General features: G+C 50.0%; 1 protein-coding gene across 2 annotated transcripts; it reads right to left on the bottom strand.

Moving 5' to 3' along the window:
* Positions 1 to 8318: 8318 nt before the first annotated feature.
* Positions 8319 to 19366, bottom strand: Slc35f6 (solute carrier family 35 member F6). 2 transcript variants are annotated; one of them, XM_021163684.3, is made up of 6 exons: positions 19211 to 19366; positions 12069 to 12141; positions 11220 to 11391; positions 10777 to 10989; positions 10030 to 10140; positions 8319 to 9534 (listed from the first exon to the last, which is right to left on the bottom strand). In XM_021163684.3, exons 1-6 carry the CDS (start codon positions 19285 to 19287, stop codon positions 9059 to 9061), a joined length of 1122 nt encoding a protein of 373 aa, XP_021019343.1. In that variant the 5' UTR covers positions 19288 to 19366; the 3' UTR covers positions 8319 to 9058. The 2 variants fall into 2 exon arrangements, with proteins under 2 accessions (XP_021019343.1, XP_029333707.1); XM_029477847.2 differs by lacking the exon at positions 19211 to 19366 and adding an exon at positions 11495 to 11598.
* Positions 19367 to 19880: the final 514 nt, after the last annotated feature.

Raw genomic sequence — 19880 nt, 5'->3', positions numbered from 1 at the left:
ATGCCCTCTGGGCAGGACAGCTCAGTTGTTATGTGGGTGGTGGGTTTGTAGAGCTCACTTCCTCAAACGTTTTATGCTTTCCTATCAAACGTTGAGATGGCTTTAAAAATACGAAACAGATGCCCAAGAATGTGACAGCTCCACACAGCGCCCGTGACACTCCTGAAAACAACCAGCAAATATGATTCAGAAGCCTGGTTAACTGCATGACCTTTTCAGAAGATAGGGTCGTGGGGACAGCCAGAACGGAGGAATCTGAGGACAAGGTCCAGGCAGGGCAGGCGCCAGCACTATTATTGGACCATGCTATCAAACACAATGACAGAATTGCCTGAGGGGGGGGGGGACCAAACGGCTTTTCCTTTTCTCCCAGGAGTAATATGAATTCAGGTCATGGCTCCGTAATTAGAATAAAGAGAATTTCGTCATTTTGCTTTTTTGAGTTTTCTAAATGATCTATCATGAACGTGTACTCTAATCAGGAAAATACTTATATAATCAGTGGTTTCATAGAAGCCTGGTGGAACATTGGGGTGGGTGGTGTAAAATGGCACAGCTGCTATGGAAATGTGTCATGGTTCGAATCTGAAATGTCCTCCAAAAGTTTAGTGTCCTCTGTACAGCAGTGTTCAGAGGTTGGGCCACAGGTGCTCTGACTTCATCTGTGTATTCCTTTAATCCCAGGGCTTTGGAAGTAAAAGCAGATTTGTTATAAAGCATTAGATCTACATAGTGAGTTCCAGGCTAGTCAGAGCTATGAGCAAGATTTTATCTTATTTATTTTATTTTATTTTTGTCTCAAACAAAAGACCAACAACCAACTCGTTCAATCTCCAGTATTTTACCCACAGACACGAAATTTAAACATAGAGTTACTATATGATCCAGAAGTCCATATATATATATATATATGTATGTATATATACATATATATATAGTATATAGTATATATACATATATATATATATGTATATATATGTATATATACTGAAGACATCAAGATCCTCAGCAACTGTTATTAGTCAGAGACAATATTGGTGTATGAAGTCTGCTTTAGACAGACAGCCCTTTAGTAAACTAGAAGTAGAACGCTAGATTGAGGACAGACTCTGGGATTCATAAGGAGCTGATGATACTCCCTATGAAGCCGTAATGGTGTGTGGGTTAAGGCATAAGAGGAGGGTGGTGCTTATTAACGTACACAGTTTTGCATATTTTGGCTTTTGAACCAATTGGACTGTTGTACTGCAAGTGGGGGTGGGGCACCGGAAGGACTCAGGGCAAAATCCGAAATGAAGACCCACAGCCTGTATCTTCCTTCGCCAGGCCGGAAGGGGAAACACTGAAAGTCTGGTCAGATGCTGTGACTCGTGGTTTCTTCTTTGGGTACCTGGCTGTCACTGGTGTACTGCCAGGAGTCAGGAATGGGGGTCCAAAATTTTACCCCCCTCCAATATCTGGGCATGCCAGGTGGAGAGGGCGAGGCAGAGCCCAGGATGAGTGAAACCTGGTCTGACTGGGAGTGAGGGCAGAGTGTGCTGGAAGAACTGGAGGGGAGAAGACCTTACTCAGGAGTCTTAGGCGCAGCTCTTTAGTCGAAGGCCTTCTCCACCTCGTTTCTGAATGAAACAACTTTCTGAGACAATCTTTGCTTGCTCCTATTGCTTTATTTAATGATGGATGTGAATGCATATACTTTATTTGGGGTGAACCAGGGATTATATACCTCTTGTGGGAAGGAATATTCAGGAAGGGGCGCTCATTGGCTGAAGGCTCAGGGCTATCTAGATATCTCATTAGCATGGAGAAGAACTATAGATGTTGTTGTGCTGTGTGACTCAGTGCCCGGGGTCTTCAGTGGGGTATCATGGCTATGTGTTCCAGAGCAGGTAGGCGTGGCTCCACTCCTACCAGCCTGCGATCTCTCAGATTCCTGGGATCTGAGCTCACTCAACCATTCTAGTTCTTATGTCTGTCTGGTAACACGGTCCCACATGCCATATATTGATGTATTTTAAAAATATATCGAATAAAAACATATTGGGCTGAAGAAGTCACGTTGAACACTAGATGTCTCTGAGCTCTAGACGAGTTGACTGGAACAAGAGTTGTAACATGTAGATCATAGAAACCCTCAGCAGCCGGGCGTGGTGGCACATGCCTTTAATCCCAGCACTCGGGAGGCAGAGGCAGGTGGATGATTTCTGAGTTCGAGGCTAGCCTGGTCTACAGAGTGAGTTCCAGGACAGCCAGAGCTACACAGAGAAACCCTGTCTCGAAAAACAAAAAACAAACAAACAAACAAACAAACAAACAAAAAAGAAACCCTCAAAACCAACAGGGAAGTTCGGCATAGGAGAAAGAAAGGGGAGAAATTAGTTGTGCCAGCATGTCAGACAAGAGACTCAGGATTAGGGTTAGACCAGGGTCAGGGTCAGACCCTAACCCTGACCCTGGCCTTGGTCTAACCCTGTTTTTTGTTTTTGTTTTTGTTTTTGTTTTGTCATAGGAATGAGTAGGTGAGTCGGGATTTGAACCCAGTACCTAGCAATGGCCTCTACCCTCTGTCACCACACCATTGCTTCTTGTGGAGCTTTCTTTACTGAAGAGTGAGATGGCGCAAGTGCACACATCTGAGGCCCTGGCTACTCTGGAGTCAGACAGGAAGATCATTCTGGCCTAGGATGTGCTTGGCTGATTTGGTACTAACATGGTGCCCTGGGAGTTGGGAACCACCAGGAGGTTGCTTGTGCTAATCAGAAGAGATACAGTCTGGCTTGAGCAATACAGTGGGAAGTGGGGAGAGAGGGAGGGAGAAGAGAAGTGTTCACCTGACTCAGGGAGCTATGCAATTGAGGGCCCCCACACTCAGCTTGAATTCTCCCCCCCTCCTCTTCCTCTTCTTCCTCCTCCTGTTCCTCCTCCTGTTCCTGCTGTTCTTCTACATTTTCTACATAATTCAATAGAGATCTGGCTTGAGAAATGTCAATCCTGATGGGCATGGTGGTCATGACCTGTCATCTCACCTACTTGGGAGGCTGAGGAAACAGACCTAAAATGTAAGGATTGTCTAAGCTACAAGGCAAGCCCAAGGCTGGTCTGGGCAACTTTGAAAGACCCTGCATCAAAATCAAAAGTAAAAAGAGAGACAGCGATATAGATCACTGGTGGAGGGCTTGCCTAGCAAGCACGAGGCTTCTTGGGTTCAGTTTCCAACATACCCACACAGCCAACTTTAGGGCCACTTTCATGATCAGAACCCACAGTCCTCACCTGGACTCTCATTGGCTCAGGGGCATGGCTTGAGTGTGGGCCTTACACAAGCTTTTCTGTAAGCTTGGATCCTAGCCTCCTGTTTGCTGGCTCTGTGACTTTGGAGACTCTCTTGCCTGCCATAAACGGTAGTTTTGCTCTTGCACAGTCCAGGTAGTGACCCTTTTCCATTACTGGGATAGAGTTCAATGACTCAGAAGTTGCATTTCCTTCTTAAAGACCATCTTGGGCTATGGCTTTCCTTTCTATTAATAAATCCCTGTGGGGACAATGGACTGAGCCAGGGAACTTGGTAAGACAAAGTGAGAGTGAGTCCGAGACCCCCGAAACTCGGGTACACACCTGAGATGGTAGGTGCCTCCAGCTTCCTGCCAGCTTCCTGGCCTGGAACACGTGCCATGTTTCCTCATCTGGCCATCATGTAGCCCAAAACTGAGTTCTCCATGCTAATGAGGTATCTATAGGCCCCAAGGATTTAGCCAATAAGCTTCTCTCCCTGGACATTCCTGCCGGCAAAAGGTTTTTAATCCGTGGTCCACCCTGAGAAGTTGATACACATCTATTTTCCATGATGAACAACTAATAAACAGTTTGGAACCAAGGACTGTATCTACTATAGAAACCGCTGTGGAGGAGCATAGAGAAGGCCTTTGCTTACAGAGCTGCAGGCTAAATCTGCTGTTAAGGTCCATCTGCGCCCCAAGACAACCTATAGCAAGCTGTGCTCAGGGGCCCCAAAGGTCCTGGCCTCATCGCAGGCTTGTGGACCTCAATCCTTTCTTCCTGACTCCTCTGTGAAGCACTCAAGCAGCAACTAGATGTCCAGGGGTATGGGAACCCCAGCTTCGGCTTCCTACATCTCAGACTGCATTTTCCCACCCCTGATGGGTGTCTCAGCGCTTCCCTGAAGCCCAGCACTCAAAAGCAGACATCAGATAGCGTGTTCTACCTCCCCACCAGCCGTGCCCATCGTTTGTGCAGAACTCAGTCCCACACATCCTGTTTACTCTGCTCTAGTACTACTGGTATAAGCTGGGGACAGTATTCCTTAAAGTTGTCTTGTAGCTTCTACATGCATATGCAAAAACATGTACACACACCTGCTTATACACATGTACTTGAACATGCATATGCATACATCCACATACATTTTAAAAGGAGATGAGGTTCACTAAAGATGGTTCTGCCCCTTTCTGCCCATGTGGCTCAAAGTGGAGGTACATTTGGGACCAATATGTTGAAGACAAATACACTCTAAAAACAATGCCTTTCTGCCTCCTACAGCAGCAAGCTGTACTATGGCCCTCAGCCCTTTCTACCCTGACACCCACTGCTCCCTCCTCTATCACTTCTGAAGGGAAACTACTTTAAACTTGATGGCTACATATCTCCCTTGTTGAGATCAGGCTGAAAGGAATATTTGCTTTGGATCCTGGAGTGATTACAGAGGATTCCACTGGCAGTACCGAGAGGACACGCCCACAGGAGGAGGGCAGGGACACTGCAGCCTTTGCTGCAGCTCCTTGGGGGAGCTCAGGCAGAGGAGCTGTGGTGGAACATCTTGGTGATCCTTAGGCTATGGATGAACTCTTAACACCCAGGATGCCCATGAGGCTGAGCATGAGCCTCCCCAGACGAGAGAAGCCCTTCACAAGCCCAGCAGGTGGGTGCATCTGTGGGGAGCAAGGAACACATAAAACTACAAAAGAGCATGTGTCCTCATTTATGGGTTATCAGTTTTATCTTATGGCAAAGAATATGGCACTACATAAATCATAAATAGCAGCAGTACAGAACAGAGCTCAGTGCTCATGCTTGCTCTTGAATTAAGACAGCTTTCAAAAGTGAATTATGAGCCGGGCGTGGTGGCGCACGCCTTTAATCCCAGCACTCGGGAGGCAGAGGCAGGCGGATTTCTGAGTTCGAGGCCAGCCTGGTCTACAAAGTGAGTTCCAGGACAGCCCTATACAGAGAAACCCTGTCTCGAAAAACCAAAAAAAAAAAAAAAAAAAAAAAAAGTGAATTATGATCTTGTATAGGTCACTGCCCCCCAAACCCTGAACACTAAGGATGTTAGTGTTTTATTTATTATTGAGCTGCCACTAAGCCATTCCCATGAACAATGCCAGGATTAAGAGCGGGAGAGCCACAGTGGCATTGCCCCAGAACTCAGTTTTCCCATGTCTAAAAAAGTGTTCAATGTTCAAGCTGGGTGGTGGCAGTGAAAGAAAATTAAAATTCAAGGTCCATGACTCATGCAGCTTGCTAGTTAAGAGGGCTTTTTGGGCCTAGAGCAAAGAACAAAGGCTGTAAAGTCATCCCAGGAAACAACTAGCCATAAAGATAGGGAAGACATACAAGAATGTCCGGACTGGCCCGCTCTGCTGTTACCTCGATCTGCACGTACAGTTTGCTGATGTTTAAACTGTCCAATTGTGTGAAGCAACTCTTCCCCTACCCCCACTCTTTTCCTATATAAACCCCTAACTTTTGAGCCTCATGGTCGACACCTCTGTCTCCTGTATGAGACACGTGTGGGCCCGGAGCTCCATCATTAAACTACCTCATGTGTTTGCATCAAGACAGTCTCTCATGATTCTTTGGGTGTGTGCTACCTCGTGACGCGGGTGGAGGTATCCCCATGGAGGTCTTTCAGTGGCACACCTTTAATCCCAGTACTCTAGAAGCAGAAAGATCTCTGTGACTTGGAGGCTAGCCTGGTCTACACATCAAGTCCTAGGTCCCAGGACAGCCAGGACTGTTACATAGAAAACCCCCATCTCACCCCCGCCTCCCCCCCCACACAAATGTTCAAGAATGGTAACTGGACTTCTAAGATTTCAGAGTCTCCTGCTGATCTTGGGTTTTGAGAGGATGTTGGCAGATGGGCATGGTGATACATGCCTCTTTACCACAAGAAGGACAGCCAATGGCAGGTGAGATTCTGTCTACCAGCTGTGGTCTCTCCATCTGTGGCAGAACTGGATGGGCAAGGAACCAGGGCATCTGGCATTGTAATAGGCTGTGCCCTGGGGGAGCTCTTTCAGGACTTTTTGAATGGTTATTATCATCTGTGTATGCATGTGTGTGAATGTGGGTGCATGCATGTGAAGGTCAGTGGGTGCATGCATGTGAAGGTCACTGGGTGCATGCATGTGTGTGAATGTGGGTGCATGCATGTGAAGGTCAGTGGACAAAGTCAGGACTTAGTTTGCTCCTCCCACTGAGGGTTCAGGCTTAAGAGGCTATAGCCTCCCCCAGCCTTGAGTAGGCTGGCTTTGACCTTGCTGCCTCTGAGAATGAGACCACCTGGGGTGGAGCCTTCTGACTTAGATGGCTCTATTGTTCTGTCACCAGCTGCTGCTGCTCTTCTCCAAGACACTGCTACCTGCTGAGAGGCCCTTGAGATATTCCGGAGACAGCATCCAGCAGATTACCTACAGGCTGGCAACAGGCACCAAGAATGGATTGTCCGCGGAGGGGGGGGGGATGGGCCTCCCCTCTTCCCTACCCACCCCAGACAGGGTTTCTCTTTATAGCCCTGGCTGTCCTGGAACTCACTTTGTAGACCAGGCTGGCCTCGAGCTCAGAAATCTGCCTGCCTCTGCCTCCTGAGTGCTGGGATTAAAGGCGTGCGCCACCACCTCCCGGCAGGCCTCCCCTCTTTATAAGCACAGACTCTTAGTAAACTTGGGGGCCTTGAACAGAAACATGTCTTGGCCTCCGTTATTTCCTCTCGCAGTTTCCTTCCATACAGCTCCAGCCTCCCACTCAGGAACCCAGTTAGCTACACGAGACAGATGCTTTTACCTGCGCTGCATCTCCATGCTCCTGGGCTATAGGGGCTTCACTGGAAGGAGTAAATGACCTTTGTGCTTTTGACACTCAACATTTTTTCTAGTTGATACTCTCAGGCCTGTTTTCTTTCATTTAAAAAATGTCTAATATTGCCAATTTTTCATTTCGTTTAAAAAAATAAACTCCAAAACAACACTGTAGGGCCTCAGTTTTTATTTTTGTACAAGCCAGCTGCCACACTGTCTCTGTCACCTCAAGAGGCACATTTACTTCTCCCTGTGACAGACTGTAGTCCAGAGAAGCTTGGGTCTCGGGGACTCAGAACTAATGGAATTGAAGAGTTCCTTCCTTGACATACCTTTAGAATCTTTTGGAATCAAATTAAACTGAGGGCTTAGCTCATCAAGAGCCCCTTCCCCTCGCAAAGAAGGCTGTTAGTGTTTTACTAGTGAGTGGCCACTCAGCCATTCTCATAGCAATGCTGTGATTAAGGGCTGCCAGGGCCCCAAGGCTCCTTCCGGCTGCATTTCTTCTATTCAGGGTAATAGTGTGTTAGGTCTTTAGCTCAGCCCTAGAAATCCACCCCAAAGGCCCACAGAGATCTGCATAGTAGTGGAATTTGTCACACCTGCTGGGTGGGATACTGGCTGTGTGTGCACTCCTCACCTTCTGGGAGCACCACGGTTTTTCCCTCTGCACTTGCCTCTGCAGACATCATGAGAGGGAGTGAGGGTGAAGCATTTAACCTAATGCTGGGGATGCCAGATTACCCAGTGAGGAAGACACCTGCTAAGTCTGTCATCCTGTGGATGCTATGGGTCCGGATTCCTGGGAGCGGGGCCACACGGGTTCTGTGTTCCTCTAATACAGAATTATGCAGCTGCCTGTATCAGGGGCCTCTCAGGTTTTTGGCCCAAGCTGGCAGTAAGCACAGAGCCCTCTTGTCAAACAAGGCTTCAGTCTCCTTGAGAATGGAAGAAGCTCTGTTGGCGGGTTGGTACCTTCCTATAGTCTCAGTACTTGGGCAGGAAGGCTGAGTTTGAGGCCAGCTCTGGGCCACAGAGGAAGTTGAATGTTGGTACCACACAGTAAGACTTTTGCTTCAAACAAAACAAAGCAAACCAAACAAACCAAACCAAAAACAAACAAGCTCCTGAATCCATTTCCTGGGCTGCCTGGAATCTCCCTTTGTCTTTCCCAGGCAGAGGGGCCTTAGGGTATGAAGAACAAGGAAGTCAAAACTTCAAGGAGGTGTTGGGCGTGGTGATGCACACCTTTAATTCCAGCACTGAGGAAGTAGAAGCTAAATTTGAGGTTAGCCTGGTCTACACCATGAGTTTCAGGACAGTCAGGGACATGTAATGGCAAAAACCAAGCTAAAAACAAAAATACCAAAGAGCGCCCCCCCCCCCCCCCATGGGGAGGAGGGGGACAGGTGTGCTGCTCTTTTCTCAGGCTAGTGACAATCAGAGGCCACAGGATGCTGGGGCTGCAAGGCACCAAAGACACATTATGCACACCCGTGCTGCAGAGCAGTCAGACCTGGTGCACACACCAGCCACGGCTGGGCCGGAAACTAGGTTTTTTGACAGGCTTCAGGAGTATCTTCCACCGCTGCAGAATAGTCTCTTAGTTCTGATTTGAACCTGTTCACCGACTTCTTTGTAGCTTATGGTTCATAGGCTAGATAATCTACCATGACAAGTTAGTGTATAACAGAAATACCAGGGTTGTGAATTCTTGCCATTCAAGCTCATAATTTTGTTCTAGTGCAGCAGAACTGGAGGCTGAGAGTGGTTGCCATCTCTGGGCCTGTGGGGGCTGGGTCCCAATATTTCAGGCCTCAGGATTAAAGCAGGACCTGGTATCCTCCCATCCTCTCTGGCAGTGGCCGCACAGAGGGGTCAGTAGGGATGGGTGGGCACCCACAGCCCACCAGTCTGCATGGCCTCAGCCATCTGGTGGCAGCAGAGATCTCACTGTGGGCTCAGCTGGCTTCATTGATGGGAGTCCGACTGTCGTCACCTAGCAGTCTCTCCTGCTCTCCCTCCTGGGTAGGGAGTCGCCATCGTCTGGACAGGCAGGCTAGCAGTGCTCGGTGCAGCCCATTGTAGAGGGCGGTGCCCATAAGGAGGATGAGGAAACCGAGGATCTGCAATGGATAGAAGATCTCCCAGCCCAGTGCGAGGGTAAAGGCCCAGATGACTATGGTGCGCAGGGTGTCTAGCACCATGCGGGTGGTGGCACTCAGTTCCTTGGTGACGCTGATGCCCGAAAAGTTGAAGAAGGCAATGCTGCTGATGTTGCCCAGCAGAGCCAGGGCAATCAGGGGTTGTCGGCCCACCTGGCAGAAGGCATCCAGTGCGTCTTCCAGCACCCCTCGAGGGTTTCCACTAAAGGAGGCCGTGGGGATGTAGAACATAGGCACAAGCAGCAGCGAGAGGATCACGAAGCCGAAGAAACCTGGGGGAAGCAGACACGTGCATCACATTCTCACCCTGCCTGGCCTCCCAGCATGGCCCACTGGCGCTCTCATCTCTGAACACTGTCTTTGTTAGGTTCCTGTTGTCTACTCTCAGGATCTGTCCCTCTGCCTCGATGTCACTCAAATGACAACTCACTGGTTTCCAAACCCACGGCTAGCAACTCAAGCCACTGTGCCCTGTCAGGATGTCGGGAGCTGTGGCTCCAAGAGACTCAACTGCTCAGCAGTGAGGTTCCGTGTATAACTGGTCCAAGCTCGGGTGCACTGTCTGGCCCCTTCCTGGCTGTCGCTCCCTCTAGAGGAAGTGTATATCTTTCTTGTTTCCTTCTGGCCCATGTCCCTCTGGGGAATACAGGCTTACTCTATCAAGTCCCCAGCCCACTCTGTATCCTGCTTTTATGAGTTTCACAGCACACACTGTCCCAGTAGACCACTCCCTCTACCTACTGCTCCAGGTCCATGCCCACACGCACCCTCGATGCCCACTGCCTGGAGTGGGTGGATGTTGTGTTTGTAGACAAACTTCTCCTCTAGCACCATCTGGATGGCAATGATGATCTGGGCCATGATGATCAACAAGTCACCTGAGGAAAGGAGCTCCAGTCAAGCAGGGCACCCTGGAACCAGGGTTGGGGGTGGTGACAGGAGAGTCCAGAGACAGAACAGCAAGTCAGCTTCCTGGTTTTCCAGGGCTGACCATGAGTCCTGACTTCCTGGCCTTGAGGCTAGGACAGCAAGCAGGCCTGTGCTTCTGGAAGGTCCAGAGACCTGCCTTGGTCTGAGAGCCACACCTATGCTAGGTGGGTCCTTCAGAGAGCAACAGGCTGGAGACAAGACATTCAGGTTTATAAGTGAACCTGAGTGGCTCAGGTGGTCACGTCAGTGTACAGTGGGCTGCAGTGGTTCCTGTTGGGTCTGGGTTACTGTCCTGAGAAATGCTTGGGGCTAGGAGTGTGTCAGTAATTGGTCCTTCTGTTCCACTCCAAACCAGCAGTTTGTGTTTGTGAGTGAGCCACAGGACTAGGCAGCCTCTCATGCTGCTTGTCTGTCTCTCTTCCTTGGTCTAGTCACTTTCTTCTCGTCTCCCTCACACTTCTACCCATCAGGAGCAGGTATATAACCCAACCCAGGACACATGGATGGCAGAGCCTGGGTGAACCTGTGGGATAACTTTCTGTAGGCTTCCAGAGGGGAGGGGACAGGAGGAGCAGCTGCCTTACCTGTGATGACTTCACTGAGCTTGTGTTGGCTGTCATGTTTGCTCAGGAGGTCAGCCAGGCCAACTACCACCAGTCCCGCAATAGTGATCAGGATGCCCAGCCACTGGCTTGGTGCCAGCCTCCGGTCCAGGAAGGCCACTGAGAACAGGCCTGTGAAGATGATCACTGCACCCCGCAGCATCTGAAAGCTTGAGGCACTGGTCATGTTCAGGGCTAGCAAAGAAGAGACCTGATTATTAGCTGTTAAGGGCAAAGGCTGGCTGCCACCGAGATGTCCCTAGGGAGTAGGAACAAGATGAGCTTGCCATTACTGAGTTTTGGAGAAGCACAGCTGAGTTCTGTGGAGAAGCAGTAGGGTGTCTCAGACAATGCTGACTCACGGCACATACTCACAGCACAGTAGTCCCATAAGCATGGCCTCGCTGGCTAGGTTACTTACTTACCCACGTACATGATGCTGGTCCCAGTCATGTCACACAGGGCTGGGGGCAGGAAAAGCAGGGTGTTGAAGGGCTGCTGGGGCTCTACACTGGAGGCTGACTGTCTTCTGCCTTGGCATTTGAGCAGGTAGAAGGCAGCAAGGCAGGAGAACTCTCCCAGGAACATGCCCACTGCCTGCAGGAACAAGGCACAAGGAAACCTCGCTGAAGCTCTTGGGGTCACCCTTAGTGGTACTGTCTTTTGTTTTAATATAACTGCACATTAGACAAGAGCTTACCTAGAACCCCGAAACATCAAATAGGCAATGGCAGAGCAGCTGTGGGAGACCAGCCAGGCCACTAGGCCTGTCACGGGGGGATCCAGAACATCTCCCTGGACACTCTATGGGGTGTGGCACAGCGTAAAATCAACCAATCAGGCAGACCCTTTCCAATCCAGATATAGAAACAGACTCAGACACTTCAAAGGCTCACAGAAGCCGATGGCCACGCTGGGGAATAACCCTGAGTCTTCCACCTCAGTCCAGAAACAGGTTGTCTTTCATTGTCCCCACGCCCGTCAAGTCCTGTGCTCAGGGGAGATGTACAAGGGCACTCTTCTCACTGGAGCTAGTGCTGCCATGTGTCCAGAGGTTACTTGGTGACAGCGGGACCATTCATCAGGACTCATGCAGACCTCCCACAGACTGTGCCCTGCCAAGGGCGCTCTCCAGACTCTGTTCTATTCGGGAGAGCAGAGAGGTGCACAGATTTTGGGGAACCAGGGTAGCTTCATCCCTAGGTCAGGAAGAGACCAGCTGTAGGGGTGCCTGGATAAAGCCTGGGGGATGGGCAAGAAGGCAATGCTGGTACCTGGACGAAGGGATGTTTGAAGCTGTGCTCCTGGCTTCCTCCACAGCCCTCAGCTACGAAGTTGTCGGCCCACCTGCAGCAGACAGAGGGACGGTCAGACTGGCAGCTTGGCGGACTGTTCCACGTGGCTGGACTCGCAGTCAGCCCGATGACACTGCTCTTCAGAGGAGCCTGTCTCCAGGGTGAGGGGTTTTTATTTTTTTAAGATTTATTTATTTATTATTATAAGTACACTGTAGCTGTTTTCAGACACTCCAGAAGAGGGCGTCAGGTCTCATTACAGATGGTTGTGAGCCACCATGTGGTTGCTGGGATTTGAACTCAGGAACTCTGGAAGAGAAGTCAGTGCTCTTAACCACTGAGCCATCTCACCAGCCTGTGAGGGGTTTTAAGATATATTTCATCAACGTATGGACATAGTCACACAGGACCTGTGCTTCCACAACTTGTAGAAACCAGATGTTTTTACATCAGTGTTGTTCATATGAAACAGGTTACATTCAATTATTCCTCAAAATAAAATTAAAGCCACCACGTAAGATTTAGTGTATTAAACACACACATGGTTAAAAAAGAGGTTCCCCCTCCCCCTTTTCTTTTCCCTGAGAAAAGGTCTCAATATGTAGTCTAGGCTTGAATTTGAAATCCTCCTGCCTCAGGTTCCTGAGTGCTGAGATTATAGGCATGTACTAAGACTGGCAGCAAAGTTGCCAAAGTTCTCTAATGTCTAATAATTTTATTGTAACTTGTTTGGCGTCTTTTGAAATCTTTGGATTGTTGAAGGGACCAGTAGACAAAATGTGTCAAGAGTCTTTGGTCATCTGGGCATGAGGTCACACATCTGTGAGCTTAGCATTAAAGAGGCCAAGCCTGATGTGAACTCAAGATCAGTCTGAGCTACATGGTGAGTTTGAGGCTAGCTTGGACTATGTGTAGAGACCTGCCACCAACCAACTAACCAACCAGTCAGCCAGCCAGCCAACCAACTATCCAGCCAACCAACCACCCAAGTCTCTGGTCTAGAGGGGCGCTAGAAGGATCATTGGCTACTTCACAGCCCTAATGCATGTGGTACTTGTTAGGGTGTAACATGCCAATGAGTACCACCATAGACAGAGACCAGTGGGCTGGGCCCCATTCAGCCCAGAACCCTTGGCAGAACACTTCAGGCAGCTATACCCTCATTTTCAATTGTTGCCGCTCAAACACAAAATGGAAGTATTTTCTCATCCTGGTGCTATACCTTTAGATCACAGACTGACATTTAAGAAGACCCTCTAGACCTGGATCTAGCAGTGTGGCCGTTACCCAGACGCACCCTGTGCTGCTTGTGCAGCGGACATCTAATGCTCACTCTGGCCCCACACTCGCTGAGGTCTGAACCAGTTTAGGAGAGGTCCTTCCACACTTTCCACCTGCTGCTCCCTGCACACCCCGATGTTCTGCTGAGTGACTGAGCCTTCCAGATCCTAGCCTGTGAATGTGATAGGTGCTCTGGCCCCAGGCCAGTGTCCGTGAGATTGATTTCCCACAGGTCTGAGGTGGCCCCTGATGATGCAACAGGAATAGTATGGGCTTGTCTTGTGGGGAGTTAGCTGGCTGCCTGCCCACTTGAGACTTTCTCCTTAAGAGTGGTTAGGCTTTCTCTACAAGGTAGGCCTGGTTTGTCTGGACAGGTATTGCTTGGCTGGCTTCCGACTAGAGAAATGGGATCTCTTTGTATCTAAGAACCTATCCAACCAAGGGACCAAGTGTCAACTACCAGCCCAGTGCATGTCTTCAGGCCTGAGAGGAGACAAGAGTAGGGGTCTTGGCATGTTTCACAGACAAGATCCCAAATCCATCCTCAAAGTGTCTGAGGATGACAGCTGTGACCCTTAAAGTCAGATGGCACTTTGATGCCTGGCCCTGCCTCCCCAACAACTCCCTAGCGCAAAAGACTTTTTTTTCCCTTTGAGACAGGGTCTCAGTATGTAGCCCTGGCTGGCTAAAACTCACAATGAGGACCAGGCTGGTCTCGAACTCACACAGAGCTACTTGCCTCTGCTGGAGTTTGTAACAGGCACCTCTTTGAGCACCGTCAGTGCCAGGTCTGTGCAGCGCACACTGCACTGCCACCTGAGACAGAGGAGGTGCTCTCATTAAGCCTTATAAGAACTGCCATTTTCAGAGGGCGTCCCAGGCTCAGGAAGGATGCAGAGAAGTTTGGGTTTTCCCAGTTGACAACGTGCACACCTGTGGTCAAGCCCCGCTGCAGTTTACTATCAGTCACACACATCTGGAACCAGATGGGTTCCAGAGATTCCCAGGCCAATGCTGACAGGTGTCAACAGCAGTCGATAATCCAAGCCCTACACACCAGACCTCTGGGGAGTTCAGGACGCTCACCTGTGACCTTTTCCTTTCCCACTCCCAGGCAGCCAGAACCACCTTCCCCTGGTGGCTCAGTGTGATTTCACTGGGCTTTGGCTTACAAGTTCCTGCAGCAGCTGTTAGCATTCGTTCTAGGCTCCGCCCCAAGTTACCTGGCAATAGCCAGGTAGGCCTGGCTTACTCTAAAATGGGCTCTTTGCCCCCTCCTTGCTCTCTTACTTCCTTATTCTCTGACTCTCTTCTCTCTCTGACCCCTTTCTCCCTCTCTCCTCTCCTCCTCCCTTCCAACTCCCCTCCCCATGTCCTAAATAAACTCTACTTTACACTATACATGTGTCATATGGTTGGTTCCTCAGGGGGAAAGAGATGCCTGGGCATGGCCCAAAGAGGCACCCCTCCCACCTCACCATACCATGCTTCTATCAAGCATATCCTTGGCTCTTAAGTCTTTTTTCTAAAGCACAAAACACACAGTCTCTGGATATCCACTGCTACCTGAGACAGATGAGGGTAAAGGGGTTCTGCGTGGTGTCTCTGAAGTCCCATAGCCATGACATGTGGAACTAAAAGAAACTTGGCTAGCATCCTGCAAAAACCCTTATTTGACAGATGGAGATATCTAAGGTTCAAGATGAGCCACAGGACTGACAATATACAACAGGGCTGGTAGCCAGGGCTGGAACTGGAAATGCTAACGTGCAGTTTCTATGCCCTCACCCTTCAACTTTTCCCAACCTTCTTACTCTAGACTATTCCTCCTGAGGTGAGGAGAGAGCCAGCTGCAAATGGGCCTCCATTTTCTCTAGATACCTTAATGTGAAGCTCTAGGAGGGGACACCCTTAGCTGGCAGAGGCCAGCTTCTCTCAGGGTTCCTGGAATGTCAGCAGGCAGGCTGTGGGGTGACTAACTGTTGGGCAGTGAGTCACTTGTAGGAGGCTTTTCTTGTCCACACTCAAAGCTCAGCATTGTAGAAGTTGTGCACCCGGGAGTGACAGAAACTGAAGAAATGTCTGAAATCTCCTGTCACTTTTTTTTTTTTTTTTAAAGATTTATTTATTTATTTATTATATGTAAGTACACTGTAGCTGTCTTCAGACACTCCAGAAGAGGGCGCCAGATCTCGTTACGGATGGTTGTTAGCCACCATGTGGTTGCTGGGATTTGAACTCTGGACCTTTGGAAGAGCAGTCGGGTGCTCTTACCCACTGAGCCATCTCACCAGCCCCTCCTGTCACTTCTTAATTGGTGCCACTTCCTCCTGCATGCACAGGTTGTCCAACAGTGAGACAGTTTCTCTGTCTCATCCAGAGGTCTTTAGAAGGCCGTGGTTTCCCCAGGAGAGGATACATGGTTGGTGAGCCCTCTCACTGCTGTTGATAAGAAGACCTTCCTGTAGTTTTGTGGGGGAACAGGGCAGAGATTCTCATCACACAGCTTCCAAATCTGATGCTCTCTCCATTCCACTGCACCGACCTCCTGACAGGCTCTCCCAAGCTGGGCCTGTCGCCACACTGAAGCAACAAGGCCAAGCTGTTCATAGAACCCAAAGGGTAGGTGCTGAAGAGACAGAGGGAGCTTCTCTAACAGAGACCTGGTGATGCCACACAGGGTCTCATGGCCACAGGTGGAGGCAAGTCAGGCTCACAAACCCTCCCTGGCTGGTAGGCTCTTCAATGCCTAGGAGCTGGGGGTGGGGCCTCAGGAGCTTAGGAGGGAGCTTGGAGGGTCTGCTTGACTTTGGTTCTTCTCGTGGAGAACCTTAGTTGCATCTGGACAGCGAGGCTCTGAAATGAGACCGGCCATTGGCACTGAATCAGGCAGACATGCTGGCTCAAGGTCAGCAGAAGTGAGGGCATGAGGAAACAGCCACTGAAAGGAGAAGCAGAACTTGCCAGGGAGGGGACCTTAGCCTGCTTGCTTGGTGTAGGATTATTCAAGGCTACAGTGTGGGCTTTTCTCCCTGTGGGCATGTGATAGCTCTCTGTGGTCTTCTAAGGCAGGCTGACTGGGCAGAAGAGAGCTTCCTCATCTGAGGTCGCCAGTCTCCCTGGGGACTCTGGGAAAGGCAGCAATGAGCTCCTTACAAGGGAGATAACTGCCCAGGTCTGCCAGAGACTCTTAAGATGAGCAAGTGGGAAGACAGACAGGATTCCCTGACTTGGGTGAGGCTTGCTGTCTAGTCCCATAAGGGGCGGGGGGTATCCTGAAGGTAGGGGTGGGAGTAGAAGATGCCATTGATAGGACTGTCCACTGTAGACACAGTGGGGAGATAGGAAGGCCACAGAGCCAGGACTTCAGGGCTGTCCTAATGACTAGGATGGGACTGCCATCAAGGCCTGGGTACCAATCCTGACATCAGTAAGCCAAGCCACAAAAAGCAACTTCTTTTGTAAATTGTAGGGATCAGACTGGATGATTTCTGTTCATAACAATAAGGAAATGTCCATGGGCTTAGTAGTGTATGGCTGCAAACCCATTACTTGGGAGGTAAAGGCAGGAAGGTCCACTGTTTAGCTAGGGACTAAACAGTGAAAGAGTGTTTCAAAAGATAAATAGATAACCAACTAGTCTTCCAAAATGAATGGTGTGGTATCCGCCCTAACTGGAGGTTAGGGCATGGATTCTAGGGTTGAACACTTGGACTCAGACGGAAGTCATCACTTGGGAACTGAGCTGCACGTGACTAAACCTTTCTGTGCCTCAGTTTCCCATCTAGAAATGATGAGCCCATCTATCTACTGTCCTCTCCGAGATCACGTGAAAGAATGCCAAGGTAGATGGCCTGTAACTTGGTAGGCCTGGGTGCTGTGCACTGGCTGCCCTGGCTGTACCTAGTGGAAACCACTAGCCAGCAATGCCAATACCATCCTGGTAAAGTTGTTGCTCCCACCAACCTTTTTCCTCCCAGAGTGTCTTTCTCACTGTTTACTTCAGAACAATGTTTACAGTCCAGCTCTGGGCCCCATCTCAGGACTTGGGGCTGAGGCTCCTGAGAGGCCACACAAAAGGTGATGGGCTAAGGACAGGATCAAAGGTTAAGACACTCACGGGGAGTCCTCCTGACTCTCCAGCAGCCTCAAAGGGTGGGGTTTCCTGGGACTGAGGCTTCCTTGGCTTCCTACCTAACCGGTTTGGAGGTTTTCAAAGAAAGGGCTGAGTCAGCATGGTTTATCTAAGCAGTAAATGACCATTTGGATTCTTCCTGGGGACAGCAGCCTGGACAGGCATTAGCAACTCTCAACATTAGGAGCAGTCCTTGTTTAGTGTGAGAATCTCATCACAAGACACCCAGAACTGCAAGACGCCCAAGAACTGCATAGGTCCTATTCTGGGTTGTATAGATTGTGTCCTCCTTTAGGAGAAGGGAGGGAGCACATGTGCACACATGTGTCTCTTCCACAGGGACTTTCTCCCGGCCACTTCTTCTCTCTCACACTGCAGGTACCTTATACTCACCCGGATGAGTGCCCATGTCTCTTCTGGGCACTTCACAGCATTGACAGACTTTGTTGTTAGATCCAAGAATCCCGAGAAGTAAATATGAAATGGCTACACAAGGCTCACAGCCAGCTTCTCAATGCACAGAGGCCCAGGAAAGTCAGAGCACAACCCTGAAGGCCTTTCACTGGGAGCCGCCACACCAACTTTCTTTCCTAGCCAGGCCCAGTAAGAAACTGAGGCTAGACTTGGAGAGAGGCATTGTTCGCTGCTGCCCATGTGCACACTGGACAAAGGACAGATGATGCTAGCACACTGAGGATTTTGGATGCGAATAGATAAAGAAAGGCCTTGCCCTGAGGCAGATAAACTGACAAACAACTGTCAAGTTAAAGTTAGGCCTTTCTGCCAACAATGGAGGAGACCACATTAGCTTTCTCAGCTTTGTGATGCCTGGGCCTTAGCTCCTAACCAGCTGAAGACCTTTACTCCCACACACCAGAGCGCAAATACCCAGCTACCTTTCTGGTTTGGGTTAAGGAGCCTTCTCTCCAGATAGACACTTTCTTTTGATCCTCTGGGTCAGTCAGCCTTGTGGCTTCATTTTGGGACTGGTTTGTATCACCTGCCTCTCTTGATGGCACCTGTTAGGTGTTCTCACTGTAAGCAGAGCCAGAGTGGCTCCCAGCCTCACATAAACCTCTGCGTTTAACACACTGATTTTTTTTTTTTTTTCAGTTCTCCCACGTTCAACGACGTGGTGTGCCCTCTGATTATGGAGGGAAAAAGTCCAGCTGGGCATTTGATGCTGTGAACAAGCAAGCCACTTGGAGCTGGCCTTTCTCTTTCCTGCCTCCAAACCTCTGCCACCCACATAAGAGCCCCAACTAAGCATCAAGATGCTGTCTACTCCCTTTCTTTCCCCATGAACGACCCTATGGCCATCTCCTCCTGGCTTGCCCATCCCTTCAGCTCGGCCACTCCAAGAGCACCGGTGCTTCCCCGGCAGGACCCCAGCCTCCTGCAGGAAGTCTCTCAGTCTCTGACCGCAGCGCCAGAGCGCCGGCCGCCGGGAGAAATTGATCCAACAACCCTTTGGTTCAAAGATGAGGAACTGAGGCTCAGAGATAGAAGTGACCGCGAATCAAAGTGGCCTTCAAATGCCCGCTTTCTCCCGGCCTCTCACCCCTTCGTCCACACCAGCGCGACTGAACTCTCGGTAATGTGGAGGGCTGGTGGGGTTGGAGAGTAGCGGAAGGGTGGGGGACAGGGCGCCGGGTGTCAGCACCCACCGGCCCAGCAGGTCCCTCCCGGCCTGACCCAGACTCACTTTGCCGAAAGCGTGTTGATGGAGCCGGTGACCAGCATAAGCCCGGCCAGGAACAACTGGTACTTAGTCCAGGCCATAGTGGTGGACACGAGAGACCACTTGAACCAGCAGCTCCAACCCGGGTCACCCGGGATGTGGAGTCTCCTACTCAAGAACTTCCGGGCCGGGAGTCACATGACCCCACTGGCCCACGCCCCACGCCCGCTAGCCCCGCCCCGGAGCTGCCAACAGTCTGTGGTAGGCGAGCTGGAGAAGCAGAGTGCAGGGTCCCCGGCCAAGGCTACCAGATTTTCTTTTCTTTTCCTTTGCTCGGCTTCCTTTTCTTTTTGTAGTGCTAGCATCTCATGCGTGCTGAGCGAGCCCTGTACTTCTGCAGCGTACGCTCCCAGCCCCTTGGCCTCCCGGTTTGTAAAATGGGCGCTCGGGGTCATGTAGAGATGCTTAGGCAATCTTAGAGCATTTTGTAAACAATTTTGAGAGGTTGAGACTGGCAGTTGGTAATAGTTACAGCGTGGGAATCTCCTTTCTCCAGGATCTCCAGAGAACTGGAGTCCTGAGAGAGACGTCCCTAGGGATCCCAGCCCGTTGAATTGCTCACATCTTTCAGTAAAGGGAGCATTTGAGTTGAGTTCTAGCTTCCAGTAGGATGTTTAACAGCTAAAACACAAAC

Source organism: Mus caroli, unplaced genomic scaffold, assembly GCF_978045245.1.
Source record: "Mus caroli unplaced genomic scaffold, Mus_caroli_1 scaffold_4, whole genome shotgun sequence".
In the NCBI taxonomy this organism is placed as follows: Eukaryota; Metazoa; Chordata; class Mammalia; order Rodentia; family Muridae; genus Mus; species Mus caroli.
The sequence above is the reverse complement of the archived record's forward strand: the minus strand, read 5'-3'. Positions and strand labels throughout refer to the sequence as shown.